The sequence below is a fragment of the Python bivittatus genome, unplaced genomic scaffold (assembly GCF_059951505.1).
Source record: "Python bivittatus isolate LINGU-HERP-01145 unplaced genomic scaffold, Pbiv_v1 ctg000700_np1212, whole genome shotgun sequence".
Taxonomy (NCBI): Eukaryota; Metazoa; Chordata; class Lepidosauria; order Squamata; family Pythonidae; genus Python; species Python bivittatus.
The window spans coordinates 72,671,947-72,691,515 of NW_028277098.1; the positions used below are offsets into that span (position 1 = coordinate 72,671,947).

General features: G+C 38.8%; 1 protein-coding gene across 1 annotated transcript; it reads left to right on the forward strand.

Moving 5' to 3' along the window:
• Positions 1 to 901: 901 nt before the first annotated feature.
• LOC103065305 (tubulin alpha-1C chain) lies at positions 902 to 8,974 on the forward strand. The gene is made up of 5 exons (XM_007426047.4): positions 902 to 1,074; positions 3,489 to 3,711; positions 5,539 to 5,687; positions 7,293 to 7,973; positions 8,472 to 8,974. Exons 1-5 carry the CDS (start codon positions 1,072 to 1,074, stop codon positions 8,763 to 8,765), a joined length of 1,350 nt encoding a protein of 449 aa, XP_007426109.1. The 5' UTR covers positions 902 to 1,071; the 3' UTR covers positions 8,766 to 8,974.
• The last annotated feature ends 10,595 nt before the right edge of the window (positions 8,975 to 19,569 follow it).

Sequence of the window (19,569 nt, forward strand, 5' to 3'; positions counted from 1 at the left end):
CTAACTCTTAATTCCACTCATCTTTTAATATCTGCATGTCAAACTGATTTATTGATAACAAATATCTATAAAAACTAATAGGCTTTTTAGTTTTAAAGGGTTTAACAAGTTGTTCTAGTATCTCAGGTGTCTCAGAAGCTGAAAATGCTGCTGCTCCAAACAATGTTAACAAATGTTGTAGCTGTAAATATTGCCATTGGGTTATTACATCTGGTAGATGATATTTATCTCTTAGCATTCTACTACAAGTTGAGCAGATCCCTGAAGTGCCCCAAAAGTGGCCACTGAGGCAATTTGCCAGCAAACTCTGCAAGGTCTTCCTTTGCCCTGGGTTTAACTTTCCACCAGTGTTACACTGATAACCAGAATCCAGCTTCTGGCTCATCCCTTAATCCCACCGGGAGGCCTCTATCTCCGCCCCCCCCCCCCCAAATACTGGAGAGTTGAGGTTTACTGAGGCTTCTTTGTTTTCACTTCGGGTCTCTGCATTTCTCATCCAGCCCACCAGATTCACGAAAAAGTTCTTCGACAGGATGATGTGAGAAACGAAAGGCCGCCTTCTCACTGCGAGGCATAAACGGGCAAACAACACGGAGCCATGAAAGAAGCAAGCCACTTACACCAGCAATATAGCGCACCTGCGTCTCAAGGTTCCCGACAAGCGTAGGCAGACCCGAACTTGGCACAGAGGGACGCGAGCTGATCCGACGCGGGAAGAAAGAGAGCCGACCTCGGCCGCTTGCATTTGGCGGGAACTTTTTCTTAACTTTGCCCCATTACGAATTACCCTATGGCGGCCCGCGAATGGATAAATTCATATTTGTTACCCAATGACGGAGGAGAAGGGAGTTTCCCCACTTTTGCTTCCGACTCAATAGCGCGCAAGGGGAGCTGTGAGGAGACGGCAGAGCTATCCAATGCGGTGCAAGGAGAAAAGCGCTCGTTTGGGGTCTCTATAAAAAGGCTTCTCGGAGAGCGAAGCAGCTGTTTTCGCGGTGCTGTTCAGACCCGTAACGCGTCTGCTGTAGCCAGAGCACCGATAGGTTCGTAGAGCCGTAACCTGCCGGAGATATGGTAAGGGCCGCTTGGCTTTTGCTCTGGAACAACCTTCTGCGTTTTCCACGGACGTAGTTAGCAAAGCGCCCATTCGCCGTGAGGCGTTATGTAATTGGTAAAGTCCCCTTTGCTTAAGCAAGAGTCTGGTTTTTGAACCTGACTCTACTCCACTTTCCAGGCCTCGGGATTCGCGCGTGCAGATCGAGAGCAGGGACGTCCTGAGCTTCGGCCCCTCCTGACAGCCTGGGCAGACTTTGCTCCGAAAAAAGAGGTTGTGGCTGGGTAGTGAGGAGGCCCCAAACGAACGGAAAGGCTTGACAGGGCGGCTTTCCGGAAGCTTGGAGTGGAGGATCACCTGCCCGAGAACCTATTTCTTTCCCGAAGACGATGCTTTTTTCTTTCCCAAGATGTGCGCTCGGCTAATGCTAATTAATTAATTAGCTAAAGCTAACGCTCCTTTCTCGATGTCGGTGCGCAGAGTCTTTGGAAAAAAGGCAGCGCGCAACTGTATCGTTACTGCCGCCGCCTCACTTCAGGGTGCGGGGGTTGTCGTGGGGTCGAGTGACGCTTTCCTCGGAGCCTCCGCCACTGTGGCTCTTGTTTCGTTTTTTAGATGTATGTGTCCAAGGGCTGTATATATGTCCAGACATCAAAAGGAGTTAAGAGCTGGAGAAGCTGAGACCTGGGCAGACTTAATTACAGCTGATCTCCAAAGAAAAACTTCTTTGTCTGAAAGGGGGGGCGGCAGGGGGGGGCGAAAGAAACTTGGTTCCGCCACCCTCATGTCTGACTCTCTCTTAAGTCCCACAAGTTTTAATGATTGTTCACCAGCCAGTATTTTTTTGTAGAAGTTTAGGCATCTCTCTGTAGAGTTGGGACTAGTTGGAATCGTTCTGGCCTTTTGGGTTTTGTCCTTCAACTTTGTACAATGCAACTTTGTGCATTGCCGTAAAATGGTGGAAAGTTTCTAAATAAGATGGCTGCCTCTGTTTTTTCTCTTCTGATATTTCAACACTCTATGACAAATCTCATAAAAAGTTTTTTTTCGTAATGCAATTTGGATCAAAGTTAATGTTGCTTAAGTAATTATCCTTTGATTCTAGCTGCTATGTTTTCATAAATTATAGTTCAGATTTAATTCCTATTCCAAGATTTTTCTGTTAGATTGTAACCATTATTCTTGTGTCAATGATTTCACCAAGTAGAACTTCATGTTGTAATCTGGTGAAAAACGAAAGTAAGAAAAATCCTCATTTAGAATCCTAAACCTCTAGAACAGTCTACTAAAATCAAAACTCTTCCCTAACAGACATTTCTTAACATATAGTTAAAATATATTCAAATCTACAGTATTTAAATTCTGGCCTTCGATAAAAATTATGGAGAGGATGATCTAATGAGTAAAAGCCTCTCATTCCTCCAAACACTGATGCAGTCAAGAACCTATGACCAGGAGGTGCTTAACCACAGCTGCAGGGCACTGCTATATGGATCGTTGCAGGTTTCCCTGCTCTGGTCCATGGACCCACTTTTTGGATGATGGGCACCTTTGGAATTTTGAAAGCATGCTGTGGGTACCCCCATCAAACAACTGTCAATATTTGAGGGGAGCTAATTTTTTCACACAATGTTTGGCCCCAACCACCATGACAATCACATCCATTTAGCAGAAGGTCAAGTGAGTGAGACTGTGTTCTACCATCTTCTACAGGATTCAGACTACATATCTGCTTTCTTTTTTCTTTTTCCTGGGCAAATATGCATATAATAATGTGGGGGGGATGGCAGGCACAAAGAGGTGTCTGTGGGCCTACTGGCACTCACAAGTATTACTTCAGGGCCTCTACAAATAGCGGAAATAGTTTTTCACCATGACTTGAGGGAGTAATTGGCTTTACCTTTTTTCTACAGGATACTTTCCTTTGAACAGAGGTACTGGGGGTAGCAAATGATAAAAAGAACCTGGGTTGTCATGTCTCACACGTACATAAAGAGGGTGGAACCTGCAGCCCAGTGCTGCTTTCATCATTTTGATGAAAGCTTAGGATCCTGCAGGTGCTTCTGACCTGGCCGGAATTCTGTTATGCCAAGGTCATAAAGCATTTATTGTAGCTTTTCCCACCATGAAACTTTCACAATGATGACCAGAAATTGTGGGATGTAGTTCCAATATTTCTAATGGATTGTTTTAAATCAGTTAAGAGTTATTTTATAAATTGAAACTTAAACATGTTTGCATAGGAGGTCTTATTCTAGCATTGATCTAGAGATTCAAGGAACTGACAACTCCTTAAAAGATAGCTATACCTTAAATTCAAGAGAAGCTGCTAACCACATATTTTCCTTTTGGTGGATTAGGTGGCAATTTGCCTTTCAGTTTATGGTGAAGAAAGAGGAAACCATATTAATTTCCCCTCTGTCTCTCTCCATAGCGTGAATGCATCTCGATCCATGTTGGCCAAGCCGGTGTGCAAATTGGCAATGCATGTTGGGAACTGTACTGCTTGGAACATGGCATTCAGCCTAATGGCACAATGCCAAGCGACAAAACAATTGGTGGTGGAGATGACTCATTCAACACCTTCTTCAGCGAGACGGGTGCAGGAAAGCATGTTCCTCGTGCTGTCTTTGTGGATTTAGAACCAGCAGTCATAGGTAAATATGCCTTACATGATTGCAGTGAAAGGGAGAAATGTGGAAGTGGTTTAACAGAAAGGTTAGGATATACAAACTTCCTGTTTTATATGTTGCTTTCTGGACTTTATAAAAGCAGTTTGTATAAGCTTAACCATATAGGTAGCCAGATCAAAGCACAGCATTTATTTCCAAATATATAACTAACCTGCTTTATCTTATTTTATTTAGACTTCGATACATAGTAATTCTTGAAAAATTAGATGGTGTTTCTCTTTGCCCTCTGCTATTGCATATTCCCATGATTAATTTGTAGCTTTTGGAATACTTGGCACAAAGAATCATATTCCTATTAAGTGTCAGGTTAAGGTATAGGTTAAAGTCGGCAGCTAGGAAAATTCTTAACTCAAATATTTATATGCTCTTTCAATAAGTTTATATCCAATCTATTTCCCAGAAAGGAAATCCTAAGTAGCAAACAAAATCAGTCATGTTCAAGACAGTCTTAAATGACAAATTTTTAAGTTTAATCTTCCACAATGAAAATTCAAAAAACCAAATTCCTTCTTTAAAAATGAGCATACTAAATATTTGTGATGTAAAATACACCTATAGTTTTGAAATCAGAGACTAATTTTTCTATGAAGGGAAAAATGAAAATATTATGAATAGTTGAAATACATAATCTGTATTTCCTTATCAAACCTAGAATCTGTAATGATTTGTGAATATGAAGTGGATTATTGAGAAAAGACTGGAAATTGCTTGGAAGGAAAAATAAAACCATTTTAAAAGTTATTTTCTTTGGGCCTTCAAACTTCTATAAGATATCATTTCTAATACCTTATTATAATTTACATTTACTTTTACAACATAAAGCAGGTGCCAATTCTAAAGAAATAAGTCTTTTGGTTACTTCTGTCTAATTATCTACTCTGCGCAATAATTTCTAGAGTATTCCAAAGTTTGAAAATATAGGTAAGTAATTAAGATAAAAGAGCCTATGGTAAGTGTTCACAATGCCAAAACTGAATTCCATGCTTGAGAGAATAAGAATTATATAGGAATGCTGTATTTTGCCTTAGAATTATTTCAAACAATTTATTTACAGTCATGTAAATCATTATATTTACTTAAACTAGTTGCATGGAAGACCAGTAGGCTGCAGTTCCAGCAGGTGCTGAGGCAATTGCCCATTTTTATCATTGCTAAGAGATTATGAATGGACTCTTCACCATGGCAATTGGTGTCACATGACACTAGCTCAGTATGTTAGTCAATACACCATGAAGAGACATACTTTGGCATATACATGTGAAGCAGTCTCTACTTCTTTCTATAATAAAGGTGTGCACAGTTTGTGATATGCAGTACTTAAAGGTTCCAGCCCTCTTTCAAAAGCTGTCCAAGAACTATAACATTTAATGAGATGGGGAAAATTATAACATACATGGGAAATAAACATATCCATATTTAAGTAATGCTATTGTAATTGCATTTAAATCAAATAGTTTTTATCTTGACTCCATTCATTCTGGACTCATCTGCTTTTGGTGGTAGCCCCACCACACCTTGCTACTTGAAGGCCAAGTTTACTCTCAGCCTGAAAACTGCTGTTGCAGGATCAAAAAGCAGCATGCATTAACTGGCACAGCTTTCCAGCAGAATTGCAACTGGGCAGTGGGTACATGGCCAAATGATGTATAGAGAGCACTCATCAAGGTACTCATCCTTGGGTATTAATGAGAGATAATGATTTAAGCAATGATACTCTGAACCAGTGTCCTAATGAAGAACAATAAATTATTTAGATTTTCATTGTAGAATAATGTATGTATTCTATTGCAGATGAAGTGCGGAATGGAACATATAAGCAACTCTTCCACCCTGAACAGTTGATTTCTGGCAAGGAAGATGCTGCTAACAATTATGCAAGAGGTCACTACACTGTGGGCAAAGAAATAATTGACCTTGTACTGGAGCGGATTAGGAAGCTGGTATGTCCTAACATACTGTCAAATATACATTGAGAATATATAGCTTGAGTGTAAGTCAGATCTAAAACACAAATCATAAGTGTCATAGAAAGACTAGTTGATTGGCCTGGGGGCTGCAGTACTAAAGCTTTTTCCTACATTGACAAAATGTCATTGGTGGAAATGAAGAAGCTGCCACCTGCCCTGTGCAGCACATCACGTGGAAAGTTACTTACCACAGGTGTTCCTGGGGGGGCGTCTCTGCCCACCTGTAGTAATAGTTGCAGCCTACCTGGCAAGACAAGCAGTGGCTGGTAGATAGAGTGGCAGAGCTGCTATTCCTCCCCAAGCTCCTCCCTTCCTGGCCATAGGAAAAGCTGGGCTCCAGGATGCAGCTGTTGTCAGGTCAATGTAGCTCTGATCCTGCAACAACCTGGCCATGGTAATCAAGGGGAGTAGTCAGCCTTTCTTGCTGGCTGTGCATTCATCTCTAGTTGGGGAATCAGGCTACCCCCATGTAATACTTTATTCTTAGTATAGGTGTATACTTAGTATTGTCATGAATTGTAGAAAATGAGGTGGGGGACTGCTTGTGGCCCAGGAGACCTGACATCCAATATTCTCTAGCTCTATTTTAGATCCTCTAAAAAAAATCAAGGGAAGATTTGAGCATGCAGTTTCACTAGAAATTGGCTGTTGGTTGAGCCCTCTTACTCTGTACTTTTTTCCTTCCTCTTAAGTAGGGTATATTTACTCTTGAGTAAATATAACTTCCACAGTGTATTTTTCCTATAGTATTGGAAGCCCTTATAAATGGAGTGAAACAATATTTTTAATCTTTTCTGCTGTTTTTGTGAATCTAGTCATATGTCTCATGGCTTGGGAATATTGGAGGCTAATAGTAACAATGTGATGAGATAAATCAGAATTCAGAGTATTCAGGGCATTGATTTGAAAAAATGGAATTTGCTTTTTACCTCCTTGTAGAAATGGCTGTTTCTGAGCAGTTGATCTCAGTAGACACAGCTGTATTTTAGTTCAGAACTTTTCTATACATTATAAATATTTAAGTACTCCACTTAACAACACTTTTCCTACTGAGATCATATTCCTTCAATGCAAATCATTTAAAGTGGTCCTAGAGCCAAAAGTTGTTGGAATCACTCATTTTTTCTGTTCTGTTCATTTTTTTCTTTTTCTTTCTGATTTCCCTTCATTCTCTTCCATCTGATACCATCTTCCCCTTCCTGGAGACAAGGGTCAAATCACTGTTGCCCAAGGTCTAAACTGACAACTTGCAAGCACTTTTGAGATTAAGCCAAGGGTTATATGGACTCTAGGGCTGCAGACTGTCCAATAAGAACAGGAAGTTTAGGAAAAATTCATAATGTTACATACATCTTATATAGAAAGATCTTACTGAGAATCAATGCTGGATACAATTGGCTTTTTTTCTTCTTTTCTTTTTGCAAAGGCCCATGGTAAAGTTCCTTACAGATCAGAATAGTTTTTTGGTAAGGAAATTCTTGCTACTTTATAGGAGATTAGAAAGAAAAGAAGGCCAAATGGATAGGACATCAATCTTGATTGTACTGTTGGAATGTAATATGCATATTCTTCTTTCAGGCAGACCAGTGCACTGGCTTGCAAGGATTCCTGATCTTCCACAGTTTTGGAGGAGGCACTGGTTCAGGTTTTACTTCTCTGCTGATGGAACGCCTTTCAGTTGACTATGGAAAGAAATCAAAACTCGAATTTGCCATATACCCAGCTCCTCAAGTTTCAACTGCTGTTGTTGAGCCATATAACTCCATCTTAACTACCCACACCACTCTTGAACATTCTGACTGTGCCTTCATGGTTGACAATGAAGCCATCTATGATATTTGCCGTAGGAATCTAGACATTGAACGCCCAACATACACCAATCTCAACCGCCTCATTGGTCAGATTGTCTCATCCATCACTGCCTCTCTCAGATTTGATGGTGCCTTAAATGTGGATCTGACAGAGTTCCAGACAAATCTGGTGCCTTATCCCAGAATTCATTTTCCCCTGGTAACATATTCCCCTATTATTTCAGCAGAGAAAGCCTATCATGAGCAACTCTCTGTCTCTGAGATCACCAATGCTTGTTTTGAGCCATCCAATCAGATGGTGAAGTGTGATCCTCGCCATGGCAAGTACATGGCCTGTTGTATGTTGTACCGTGGAGATGTTGTCCCCAAGGATGTCAATGCTGCTATTGCTGCTATCAAAACAAAGCGTACCATTCAATTTGTTGATTGGTGTCCTACTGGTTTTAAGGTAAGTATTGCTGATTTGTATTGTAAATGGCACCTTGTGTAAATCTGTAGATTCCTGAATAAACACATCAGAAACATGCAACTTCCAAATGATATAAATAGCATCAACTAACTGATTTACAGTGCAGTTAAGATTATTTAAGGGCATATAGCAGCTGGAGGGTTTTGCTCATAGTTCTGATAGGTGAGATGCTGTAGGTCTTACTGGAAAAACTGCATGCAGGATTATGCAATTTGAACTCCATCTCTAACAGCAGTACTAGTGTTGGGATATTCTCTGACAAATGCAAATAATTAGACTTGTGCTTTATTTCAATTTTTCTGTGAAATAGGAAACAATTTCTACAGATCCAGTGGTAGTGCTGCTTAAGCACAGAACAATCTTTATAGGTTTTCTGTTCATGTAAATGCAGCATATTCTGATTTGCAAATATAAAAATGTTACATACTACTTTGATGTTGGAAAGCCTGACAGTGTCTTATTTCTGTAACTTTCTAGGTGGGTATTAATTATCAGCCCCCAACAGTAGTTCCTGGTGGTGACTTGGCCAAAGTCCAACGTGCAGTCTGCATGCTCAGCAATACCACAGCCATTGCAGAAGCTTGGGCCCGCCTGGATCACAAGTTTGACTTGATGTATGCCAAGCGTGCCTTTGTCCATTGGTATGTAGGAGAAGGAATGGAGGAAGGAGAATTTTCAGAGGCCCGAGAAGATTTGGCTGCACTTGAGAAGGATTATGAAGAAGTGGGCACTGATTCCTTGGATGGTGAAGATGAAGGCGAAGAGTATTAAAACTCATTAAATTTTGTGAGGCTATTACCATTTGCTACTTCGCCTGTATTACGAAGTAAATATACTTTAACATCTCAAATGTAAACTACATCTAGCATTCCATGATAAAGTGCTTGAAATAAATTCTTATAACCAAAGTAATTTATCAGTTGTTGATGCAAGCACTAAAACTTTTAGCTGGATACAAATAAAATGATCTTGCATATTAATATGGAGTAGTCTCATTACAGCATGCTCTTATACACAGTAATTTTCACTTAGTTCAACAAATTCATTCCTCAATATTTGCATATACTGTAGTAAAATTTCTCCATTTTTTTTACTGAACAACATAAATTCATCTACTTGCTTCAGGGTTTTTTTTTTGCCATTTCAGTAAAATGTCATTGCCTGCATACAGAAATAGATGCCCCTAAACAAAAGAATGTTACCATGAGTATCCCTTATACATTTATACATAAATATCTTTAAAAGAGTATCACATGTACTTAATGTCTGTTCAGTTTAAACATTCTTATTTTCATCATGTGCTGTTAACTGCATTTAGCAAAAAACTAACAACTCACACCAAAAATTACATAATTCAAATTTATACCTCTAAGGATTCTCTGTAGTTAAGGTGCAGCTTTTTAACCATAGATGATGCATTTCCTTTTGAATTAAGATGTTTGTTTAATCTTAATGAGATGGAGTGATAGAAAAATTAATAGTGATACCAATAGTCTGTGATGAGCCCACCTGGATTTCCTGTTCCACCATTTGAAGATATGAAGTGGTAGCAGGTATGAAACAAGACCTGAGAAAATATAAAGAACTATTAAAAAATTGCAGGAGTTAAAGAGAAGGAAGTAATCATCTAGTAAATGATATTCTATTCCTCTTTTCCATTTGCTGTTAAAGCAAAACTAGTCTTCAGTCTTTCGTACAGAGTACTAAGTGGTAAGCACAGAGATTTAAAGTTCATAGTATTCTGTTCCTGCTTGTTTTATGTTTGTTCAATTCACACTCGACATCTGTAATCCCAAACTAGGACTATTTTCCTGCTTTTAACATCCATCTGTTCTGAGGTGAGGTATCAATACCCAGTTACATACCTCCATCTCCATAGCCAGGCAGGAGATGTAGTGGAGGGTCCTGAATCACTGCCTGGAGCCTATTAGGGACCAGATTGGGGCGGGGGGGGGGAGGACTCAGGCTGAATTCTAGCAAGGCCAAAGGCTGTGGAGTCAAAGGCCAACTGAATCCAGAGACGGTCCATCTTTAGCTCTGCATAGGGTCATGCAGGATAGACCTAGATCATGGCTCATGGTTCCTGCTTGAACAGGAGGTAAAGGCCTGTGGCCAGGTAGAGGGGGCTTTGCTTAATTACATCTGGTGGACCAACTGCACCCATACCTGTATCAGGAAGTATTATGCACAATTGCCTGTGGCCTTGTCACCAGACTATTTCAATTCACTACATGGGGATGCCCTTAAGATCATGTGAAACCTTCAGCCGGTGTAGCATATGGCAGCCCAGCTAGTTATGGGTGTATCTATGGGGATTGCCCATGTAACACCACTACTATGGAAAATGCATTAGTCACCAGTCTGCTTCCACATGCAAACCAAGGTGTTGGTTGTCACCCCTAAAGCTCTACCTGGCTCAGAGCCTGAATCATTTTAAGACCACCTGTTCCAGGCTGAGTCTGCCCTCCAGTCAGAGCTAGGACAGAAAACTTGTTAAAGGTTCCTTCTCTGAATGAATGTCATCTACAGAGAACTCGGTAGTTCAGACTTCTTAGTAATGCCTCCCCAATACTATGGAACAGCTCGTCCCCTGATATTAGATTGCTCCTTCCTTTCTGGGTTTTTGAAGAGCTTTGAAGACATGGTCATCCAGGAAAACATCAGAAATAATGAGGATTAACCTACTGCCATTAGGTGGCACAATAACAGGACATTTTGTTTTTATATTATGATCTTGTTTTTAATTTTGTTGTTGCTTAATGCTAGTAGCTCAGAGCCCTGGGAATTGGCAGCATACAAACTGTAAGTATAGCGCTAGGCACACAGGAGTAGTTTTTCATAGGATTAATTAATGAAATAGTATCTGAACATTTAGAATGTTGAAATTGGGAGTTAAATCATACATTTTAATCTTATTTTATCAGAAACACCCTATAAGACCTTATTGTGGTGTGAACTTTCATATAGTACAGCCACTTTCATGAGATGGAAACTTGATTAAAAATGACTGTAAACCAAGAAGGACAAGGCTATAACAACTTTGTTAGTCTTTAGGGTGCCAGAAGATTAACTTTTTAATGCAACTATCCCTCTAAAAACTATTTTAGCAGCAGTCTTTGTAATTGCACAATACTGCACATTTGAACAAATATCAAGGAATATTTCTGAGCTCATATGAAATGTATGGTCTCTGTTTTAAACCTAATTTTCAATTAGTTTGATACATGTCATGCCATCTCTTATCGGCATTCTCAACCTAATACTCCCCAGTTGGGTTAGTCTATAACTAGCATAGTTTCTGGCCATTCTGGCTATAAATGTGGGACTTTTAATGCAATACATCTGAAGAAAGCCAGTTTGTGGGAAGGCTGCTCTCATGAGTAATCACCGAACACCCAATCTGTAACAAAAAATAATTCAATTTTTATATAAATTATATAAAGCATACAACTTGCATGTATTTGTTTTCCCTGAATAACTTTTTTGTTAGTGAGGAGAAGGAATATCTGATCATTACAAGGCTTGCTGGGTTTCCATGATGGCAGTGAGGAGTTCAGTCAGTTACTGCCAGTTTAGGCAGGTAGGTAATATTTTCGGCTAATGGATACACAAGAAATTTGGAGAGCTCTCAATGAATACTCTCACCAAATGGGCTGGGAGAAGATGTGCCTATTCACAACATGCCTGCCATAAAGCACAAGGCCAGTCACACTATCAGCTACAAGAAGGCAAACCTCTAAGCCCCAGAGTGGGTTCTATCAACCTAGGTTACAATCTCTATTCACATCATTTCCATACTACTAGATTACCAACAAGTCCTAAAAGGGACCCATCCAAAGGATAATTTAATGGATTGTGGATTTTTATTTTTTTTTTAATTGTAAAGGGGTCCAAGTAGTCACCAGGATCTGAATTCAAATAATTTAGAGTTAATCTAATTATCCCTATACTCATTTAACACCCTCTTTACTAACCTGATCACAGGAGGCAGCAGTACTAGTTCATCTTGACTGCTCTCAAAAAAACTGAACAGGATTAGTACTTGGATGGGCATCCACCAGGAAATCTCTCAGCTACAAAGCACACTGGAAGTTTTAAAAAACCCCGGAAGGAGGCAATGGCAAAAACTTCTGCATTGTTGCAAAGAAAATAAATGGTTTTATAATTTAGCCACCAGGAGCTATGCTCAACTTTAGGGAGACTTCAAGAATAAAAATCTGGCCCACATTATAAAACAGATCTTTTGTGAAAGAGACACATTTGCAATGTGTGAAAATATTTTTTATTCTGCATGTACTGACATTAACATTACCTTCATCTTAATGGATTTACAATAATGTGCTTATTGTAGCATAACCACAGTTAACTAAGAATTCCTCTCTTTAGTTATTACATTGTAGCAAATTCTCAGTCCTCCACCCACATTTAAATAGTGTCTTGCAAAAACCTGTTAAACCTGATCATTATTCTTTTAGTATGTGCTATTTTCATGCTGTTCTCTGTCTAATTTTCTGCTGAGGTCTGATGCATGTTAACTGTAAATGAGTATATTTTGCAAAGGGGTGCTTAAAAAGGATTAGCCCTTGTGGGTTTAAGTTGTACACTGTTTTTAATCAAAGTACAGATGGGGGATAGGAAAGTCTCCCTGTAAAAGAGAATCTGGTTAAACAAATTGTAAGTTCCTATCACTGGTAGCTGTTTCATGTGATGTCTGAGAGATCTAATGAATCTGGTCGTTATTGTTTTGTTGAGCTAGTCTTGACGTTTTTAAAAAATGGCATGGATTAAGAAGTAATCAGGGGTAGAGATAACCCAGGTTCAATTTCATTTTTGCGTTCAGCAAAATGCTTATGGTGATTGGTGCACATTTGTCCTACATTCACCAAGCAATGATTGATAGTGTGGAAAAAAATTGTCTTCTGCATTAACAATTTTCTCTGTCATTGCCCAAAGCAGGGAGAGCTTTTTTAAATATGTCACTTTCTAGTCACAAGCTGTTCTTGGCAAAAACAAACCAACCAACAAACTTGTAAGACTTCTGAAAATAGATCATGTTCTTATTTACAAAAGTTTCAGTGGAAGCACTGAACAGAATGGATTCAATGGATCAGTTGTCTCCAACCTGATTCCTCATTAGATGTGTTGGACTTCTATTTCCCCATGTTCCAGTCAACATGGCCTTTGGCTAGGCTGACTGGGAGTGACGATCTAAATCAGTGTTTTTCAACTTCAGCAACTTTAAGATGTGGCTGGGGAATTCTGGGAGTTGAAGTTCTCACATCTTAAAGTTGTTGAGGTTGAGAAACACTGAACTAAATCATCTGGAGGTACTAAGTTGAATATATATATATATTTCACCTTCTCAAGTAACATTAACACTGAGTAAATTCAGTGTTAGCATTACTTGCTCAATCCTGATTTGAGGAATGTCATAATATATAAGGACTGCATTCATATAATGCATTACTACAAACCAGAATGGCTGGGTTCATACATCATGTTAAGTCAAAACAAAAACACACAATAGCTTAGTGATACACATGAATTCAACTAAATAAAAAGCATATTAACAATTAACTTTATTTTTCCTATTGATTTTATTAGATATATTCCAGATTCCGGAGTCCTCCTTGGAGGGGAAGACAGGCGGAGGACAGACACCAGAGTCCTTCTCGGGGGGAGGACAGGCGCCTGAGTCCTCCTCGGGGGAAGGACAGGCCCAGGAGCCTCCTTGGGAGGAAGTAATCACATCTATTAACAACACTCTATCTTGTTAGCACCCCTGTACTATCTTGTCTGAGTGTGCATTTCTTTTTTCCATTTACTCCTGCTTATCTTATCAACAGCCTAAACACTGAAACCACCTGGGAGAAAGATAGCAGTAATAATAAAAAGCTATGTTCCTTAGCACCTAAACTTTAGCAAGTACCATCAAAACTCTTCAGGACAGGAAATTCCACAATCAAAGTCCCTCATTGCTTTTCACTGCCGGCAGTGCTGATGGTGGGGTGGCAAGCAAAAATATTTGGGGCACCCATTGAAACTTTAAGTACGCTTTCTGGAGGAGGCATGGTGGTGAAGTCCTACTAAAATCAAAAATCAGGAGTTTAGGAGCATCTTTTCAGGCTAACACATTTTCGTTAAAGACATAAGCTTTTGTGACACGAAAGCTTATGCCTTTTACTAACATGTGTTAGACTGAAAAGGTGCTCCCAGATTCTTCCTAATTTGGGGGCTATCATAGATGAATGTGGTTCTCCTCCTGCAATGCCTGTTGAAATCAGTGGCCTTTATTTCTGAATGCATATGCATAGAATTGGGCAATATATTATTATATGGGTAATCTACAATTAGATTCACAAAGACTGGTGGAAATTTAATAATTCAAGTCCTAATCAAGGACCTAAGAATGATTAAGGTAGCGTCTGAGGATACAGGCAGTTCCAAGCAAGGTATTTTTTTAAATAAAATTAGGGTGTTCAGATCCAATAAATTCAAAATTTCCAAATATCAAGGAAGTCCTTTAGGTATTGCTCCGAGGACTCCAGTCACAATTGGTATAACGGCAGATTTCTTTTTCTGCAAGAGTTCAACTTTGATCTGCAAGTCCCGATAATTTGTAATTTTTTTCTGATTGCTTTTCCTCAATCCTAGCATCACCCGGTATAGCAACATCAATGAACTAGACTTTCTTCTTTTCAATGACTGTTATATCAGGCACATGATGAACAAGGTGCCTTCTGTTTGGATTTTAAGGTCCCTTAAGATCTTAATCCGCTCATTTTCCAAAACCTCAATTTGATGGTCCCAGCAGTTCTTGCTACATTCAAATCCAAACTTTTGGCAAAATTTCCAATGAATAATTTTGGCAACTCGGTCTTGATGCTGCTTATAATTTGTGAAATTTTGCTGCATCCGCTGATCAAATGATCAATGGCTTCATCTTTTTCACTACAAAAGTGACATTTACTGTTGTTTGTTACATGATGAATTTTTCGCTTTCATGCAATTAGTCAGCAAAGCTTGTTCTTGAGTCGCTAAAATAAAGCTTTCAGTTCTTTAACACTCCTGATCTAAATTACCAGGTCCATGTGGGTTTTTTTATCAGCTTTTCCTTCTATATCCTTCAAGTATTGACCATGCATTGGCTTGTTCTTCCAATTAGCAAATCGGTTTTCGATTGTTTCTTTTCTATTCTCAGCCTTCACCATTGTGACTTTCAAAAGCTTTCCTTGATTGATCTCCTTCAATGAGGGTTCTTCGCTTTTTTTAATACACTCATTCAAGCCATGTTTTTCTTCCTCCATGGTTTGTTTGACCTGTAGGAGTCTTCTGCCCCCTTCAGCTCTTGATAAATATAGCTGATTAACATTTTTTGGGTGTAGAGCTTGGTATACTGTCATTAATTTTCTTGTTATCCGATCCAAGTTATCAAGTTCCATCTGGGTCCAGTCAACTAATCATGCTGTGTATCGTATAATGGGGACTGCCCAGGTATTGATTGCCTTGATGATGTTTCTACCATTTAGTTTTGATTTCAAAATTTTTCAAGCTCATTTAATATATTCGGCAGAAGTACTTTCTTTGTCTTGGTTCTGTAATAAATCAGAAGCTTCCAAAACTCCCAAATATTTGTAGCCTTCTTCTGGTGCTGTGATGGAATGGAATATGAAGGCCAGACTCAGGGAGAAAAACATTTTCTTTCATCTCCTGAGGTGCGAGGGAGAGATAAGAGGATGAGACTGGCACCTCCTTGAGGAATTCACAGTGTTGTGGCTGGCATTACTTGGGAACTGGGGTTTCAGTCTGGGAAGATTCTTGCTAGAGGTTGTAGCTAATAAACATTGCTGGACTGAATTTACATGGTCTCTTGGAGTTCCTTGGGCTAGGCCTGACATCAATCTTCCCAGACTGAAACCCCAGTTCCCAAGTAATGCCAGCCACAACACTGTGAATTCCTCAGGGAGGTGCCAGTCTCATCCTCTTATCTCTCCCTCACGCTTCAGGAGATGAAAGAAAATGGTTTTCTCCCTGAGTCTGGCCTTCATAATTCCATTCCATCACAGGTGCTGGTGCATTGATCAAATCTTTATTATCAAGCTGTGTTCTATCATCTTCAACAACTTTGCCAGCCTTCATGGCTAGAGTTGCAGACTTGCCGATGCCAAATTATATTCTGATGTCTTTACTGAATTCTTGTGTGCTTTTTAGCAAGGAATCCAGTTCAGCCTTCATTTTTTCCAGTTTTAAGTCATCTATCTAGAGTAAATGTGAAATTTTTACTCCTTTTTTAACCAATATCCAGTTTGTCTTGTTCAAAATTGTTGTCAATGGGACCATTGATAGTGTAAAGAGTAAAGATGATAATGAGTCATCTTGAATTCCATGTTTAATTTCAACTTCTCCTAACCCGCCTTCTGAAAGGGTGTTAAGACCTGGCTCTGCCAACCAGCATGGGGACCCAATGGGGGTTTGCAGCACTGGGGGTGGCTGGTAGCTTCAGGATACTCTCTCCACCTTTTTAGTTGGCATTGTAGTTTTAACTTTTTAGCTTAATTGTAACCTTTTGTAGTTCTTAACTTATATATTTTTTCTAGGGTTTTATAGTTTTTTATGTGTAACACTGCCTAGAATCACTTTTCTAATGAGATGGGCAGTGTATATAAATTTGAAAAATAAATAAACTCTTTCCCATAAGCCATTATAATATTATTATAATTATAATACATATAATTATATTATAATACTATACTATACTATACTATACTATACTATACTATACTATACTATACTATACTATACTATACTAATCATACATGGACCATTTTCTGGTGAGCAGGTCTATATGTACATCACCAAGAGGTGGATAGCAAAGCAAACAGGGTTAACCAGTTTTTACCGAAGGCGCTGCTTTGAAAAGCCATTTTAGTTAATTGAATGGAAGATTAAGACTCTTCCCCCTCTGCAGAACTGATGCAGCTACAAAGCAGAGGTGAAGTTACAAAGTAACTTGTTGGGGAGGAGGTGGACCTTTCCCCACCAGGACCCCCTCCATCCTCCGGGGAGGACAGGCACTGGAGTCCTCCTTGGGGGGGAGGATAGGGGCTGGAGTCCTCCTTGGGGGGGAGGACAGGGTCTTGATCCAAGTCAATGACTCTTGCACCATTTCTTCTGCTACCTTTCAAAAATAGATGAACTGTGTTGAGGTTTAAACTTAAGATGAGTTTATGTAGACATCAAATTTCACTCTGATATGATACTGCTTTTAGGACTTTTTAACTAGAAAGTATAATTTTTTTAAAAGTAAGCACCTCAGTATTCAGGGAAGATACTGTATTCTAATGTTACAATTTTTGTTGCTCTTCCCTCACAAGATTATTGAACCTACTGTATTTTTAAAACTGGAATGTAAATCTGGGTCTTTAAATATGCATAAAGTATATTTCATCCTGTTCTTTCAGTATGTAAAGTAAACTTACTTTAAATAAGCAGCAATGGAGAATATATAAGAGAGAATACTTCTGTTTGCTTTGCCAATGAAGTTATGATCCTGTCCTTGACATTTGTGGCAAGTCCATATTGATATCTTTGTTTAAACATGGTGGAATTTCTACCCTTTCTCTTGGAGCACACTGCCTTTAAAAGCTGCTTACATTTTTACCTCTTACATACATACCATTAATTTAAAAAAATAATTTAATTAAAATCCATGATGCCACCCATTTTAAGTATAGGCTGCTCTATTAGGTACTTAGGTCAGAAGTAATAAAAAGCTTCAAATGCCTTTAAGGTCTTGCATAAGTGTTTCATATGTGCGGCTCTGCTATTATTATTTTCTTTTAATCTTGCACTGAATATGCTTTTTCTTTACATTTCTAAGCCACTAAATATTTCTGGCAGAGTATTTGCTGCATGAACAGATTTCTGTCCAGCTGGCTTGTACATTAAGGTGGTATTACAGCAGTCATTACCACAGTCAGACCCTCCTGTAGACCAGTTTGGAGTCTGTGGAGAGTTTGGGCCATGAGAACAGTTCTGCTCACCACAGCATAGTTCAAGCTTTTTGGTACAGGACTACTAACGTCATATTTGCTTTCATGAAACAGGATACTAATCAAACATTAAAGTGAACATTTCTATGTGTAGCCCTTAGGCTAGAAGGGGAGTTGAAACTAGCTTTCCGTACAAGTGCAAGTATTCTCTTTGAAAGAATATTGCCAGAAACCTTTAAAAATGCCATCCTTTATTGAATATTTCTTTTCTACCTTTCGCATGACCTTCTGGTTCAGTTCCTTATTAGATTCATTCATATAGATTCAAACTATACATGTGAATATTGAAATGAGGATCAGTGAAGGCTGGGTATGCTGAGATATGCCTACTAAACATTTCCAAAGTATAATAAAGAAATTAGATTATGGCAAACAATGCTTTTTAAAAATTTGGTTCAACAAATTAATTGACTAAAGAGAGCTTCAGATACTTCTGTTTTAATTATTTTATTGCATTTATATCTTACCTTTCCTTCAAAGCATCCAGGGTGGCAGAGTCAGCCCAAGATATTTTGCTGCTTAAAGGATAAAATTGTGTTTCTCCCGCTTCACATATGGAAGCAATTCCAGGAATAGGTAAATTTTACTTTCACAACAGTAGAGAAACAGTTTCCATCACTACATCTACAGATTACAAGACAACTTATAAAATGGATGGTAGACTGACTGCAAAGCCCATTCAACACCCACCTTACTGTTCCCTATGCCACAAGATCTTCCTGTCCAATGCAAATGCCTTATTTTTCCTAAAGGCTGAGAAACTCTGCAGACATAAAGCCAATGCTATTATTTAAAACCCTATAATAGAATCATATCAGTTTAATGGCAATAATTTTGTTCAGCTCACTCTTATATGCAAATTAATAAATTTAAATATATAAATATTTCATTAAAGCAATCAGCTCTGCTACAAAGAGGAAGAACATAATAAACACACAAACAAATAAATAAGAACAATTCACTACCGACCTGATGCAGGTAGACTCACCTTGAGAAATGACATATTTTCTTGGCTTCTAAAAACAATGCAGTCTATAGAAATATAGTCTGTTTGGCCAGAAAAAAAGGATGCAGTGGGATAGCATCTCCTTGCTAGAGCTGGCAGAGGTAACAACAAGAGGAAAAAAAGTAAGGCTCTTTAGGCCAAAACATTCAGAGCACCAGGGAACACTCATAAGAAGCCACTGAAGAAGTACAGTCAACGAAACACATCTGGCTTGACTATTTTGTTCTGGAATTCCATTTTGTTTGAACTCATTTACTAGGGATTACTTGTTTACAGACTTGTTTTATGTCAGTCTACATGGGCTTAAGAGAGTACTTTTTAGAAAGGCAGAAGAGAGAGCCTTAACAGATTCTTTTTGCATCTCTATGTTCCTTTTTTTATTAAGAGTTTTAACCTTCCCCTTCTTTTAGAGTTATGTATTGTTATGGCTTATGTGTTAATCATACTAATGCTTCCAAAGTTATAAATTTGATAAATTTGTGTCCAATATGGGCTGATTTGTGTACATTACTTCGAC

What these genes read in the sequence shown, in the direction of transcription:
- LOC103065305 (XM_007426047.4), top strand. An exon ending in TTTAGAACCAGCAGTCATAG is followed by an intron (nt 3,712 to 5,538) that starts GTAAATATGCCT and finishes ATTCTATTGCAG; the next exon opens with ATGAAGTGCGGAATGGAACA. An exon ending in GGTGTCCTACTGGTTTTAAG is followed by an intron (nt 7,974 to 8,471) that starts GTAAGTATTGCT and finishes GTAACTTTCTAG; the next exon opens with GTGGGTATTAATTATCAGCC.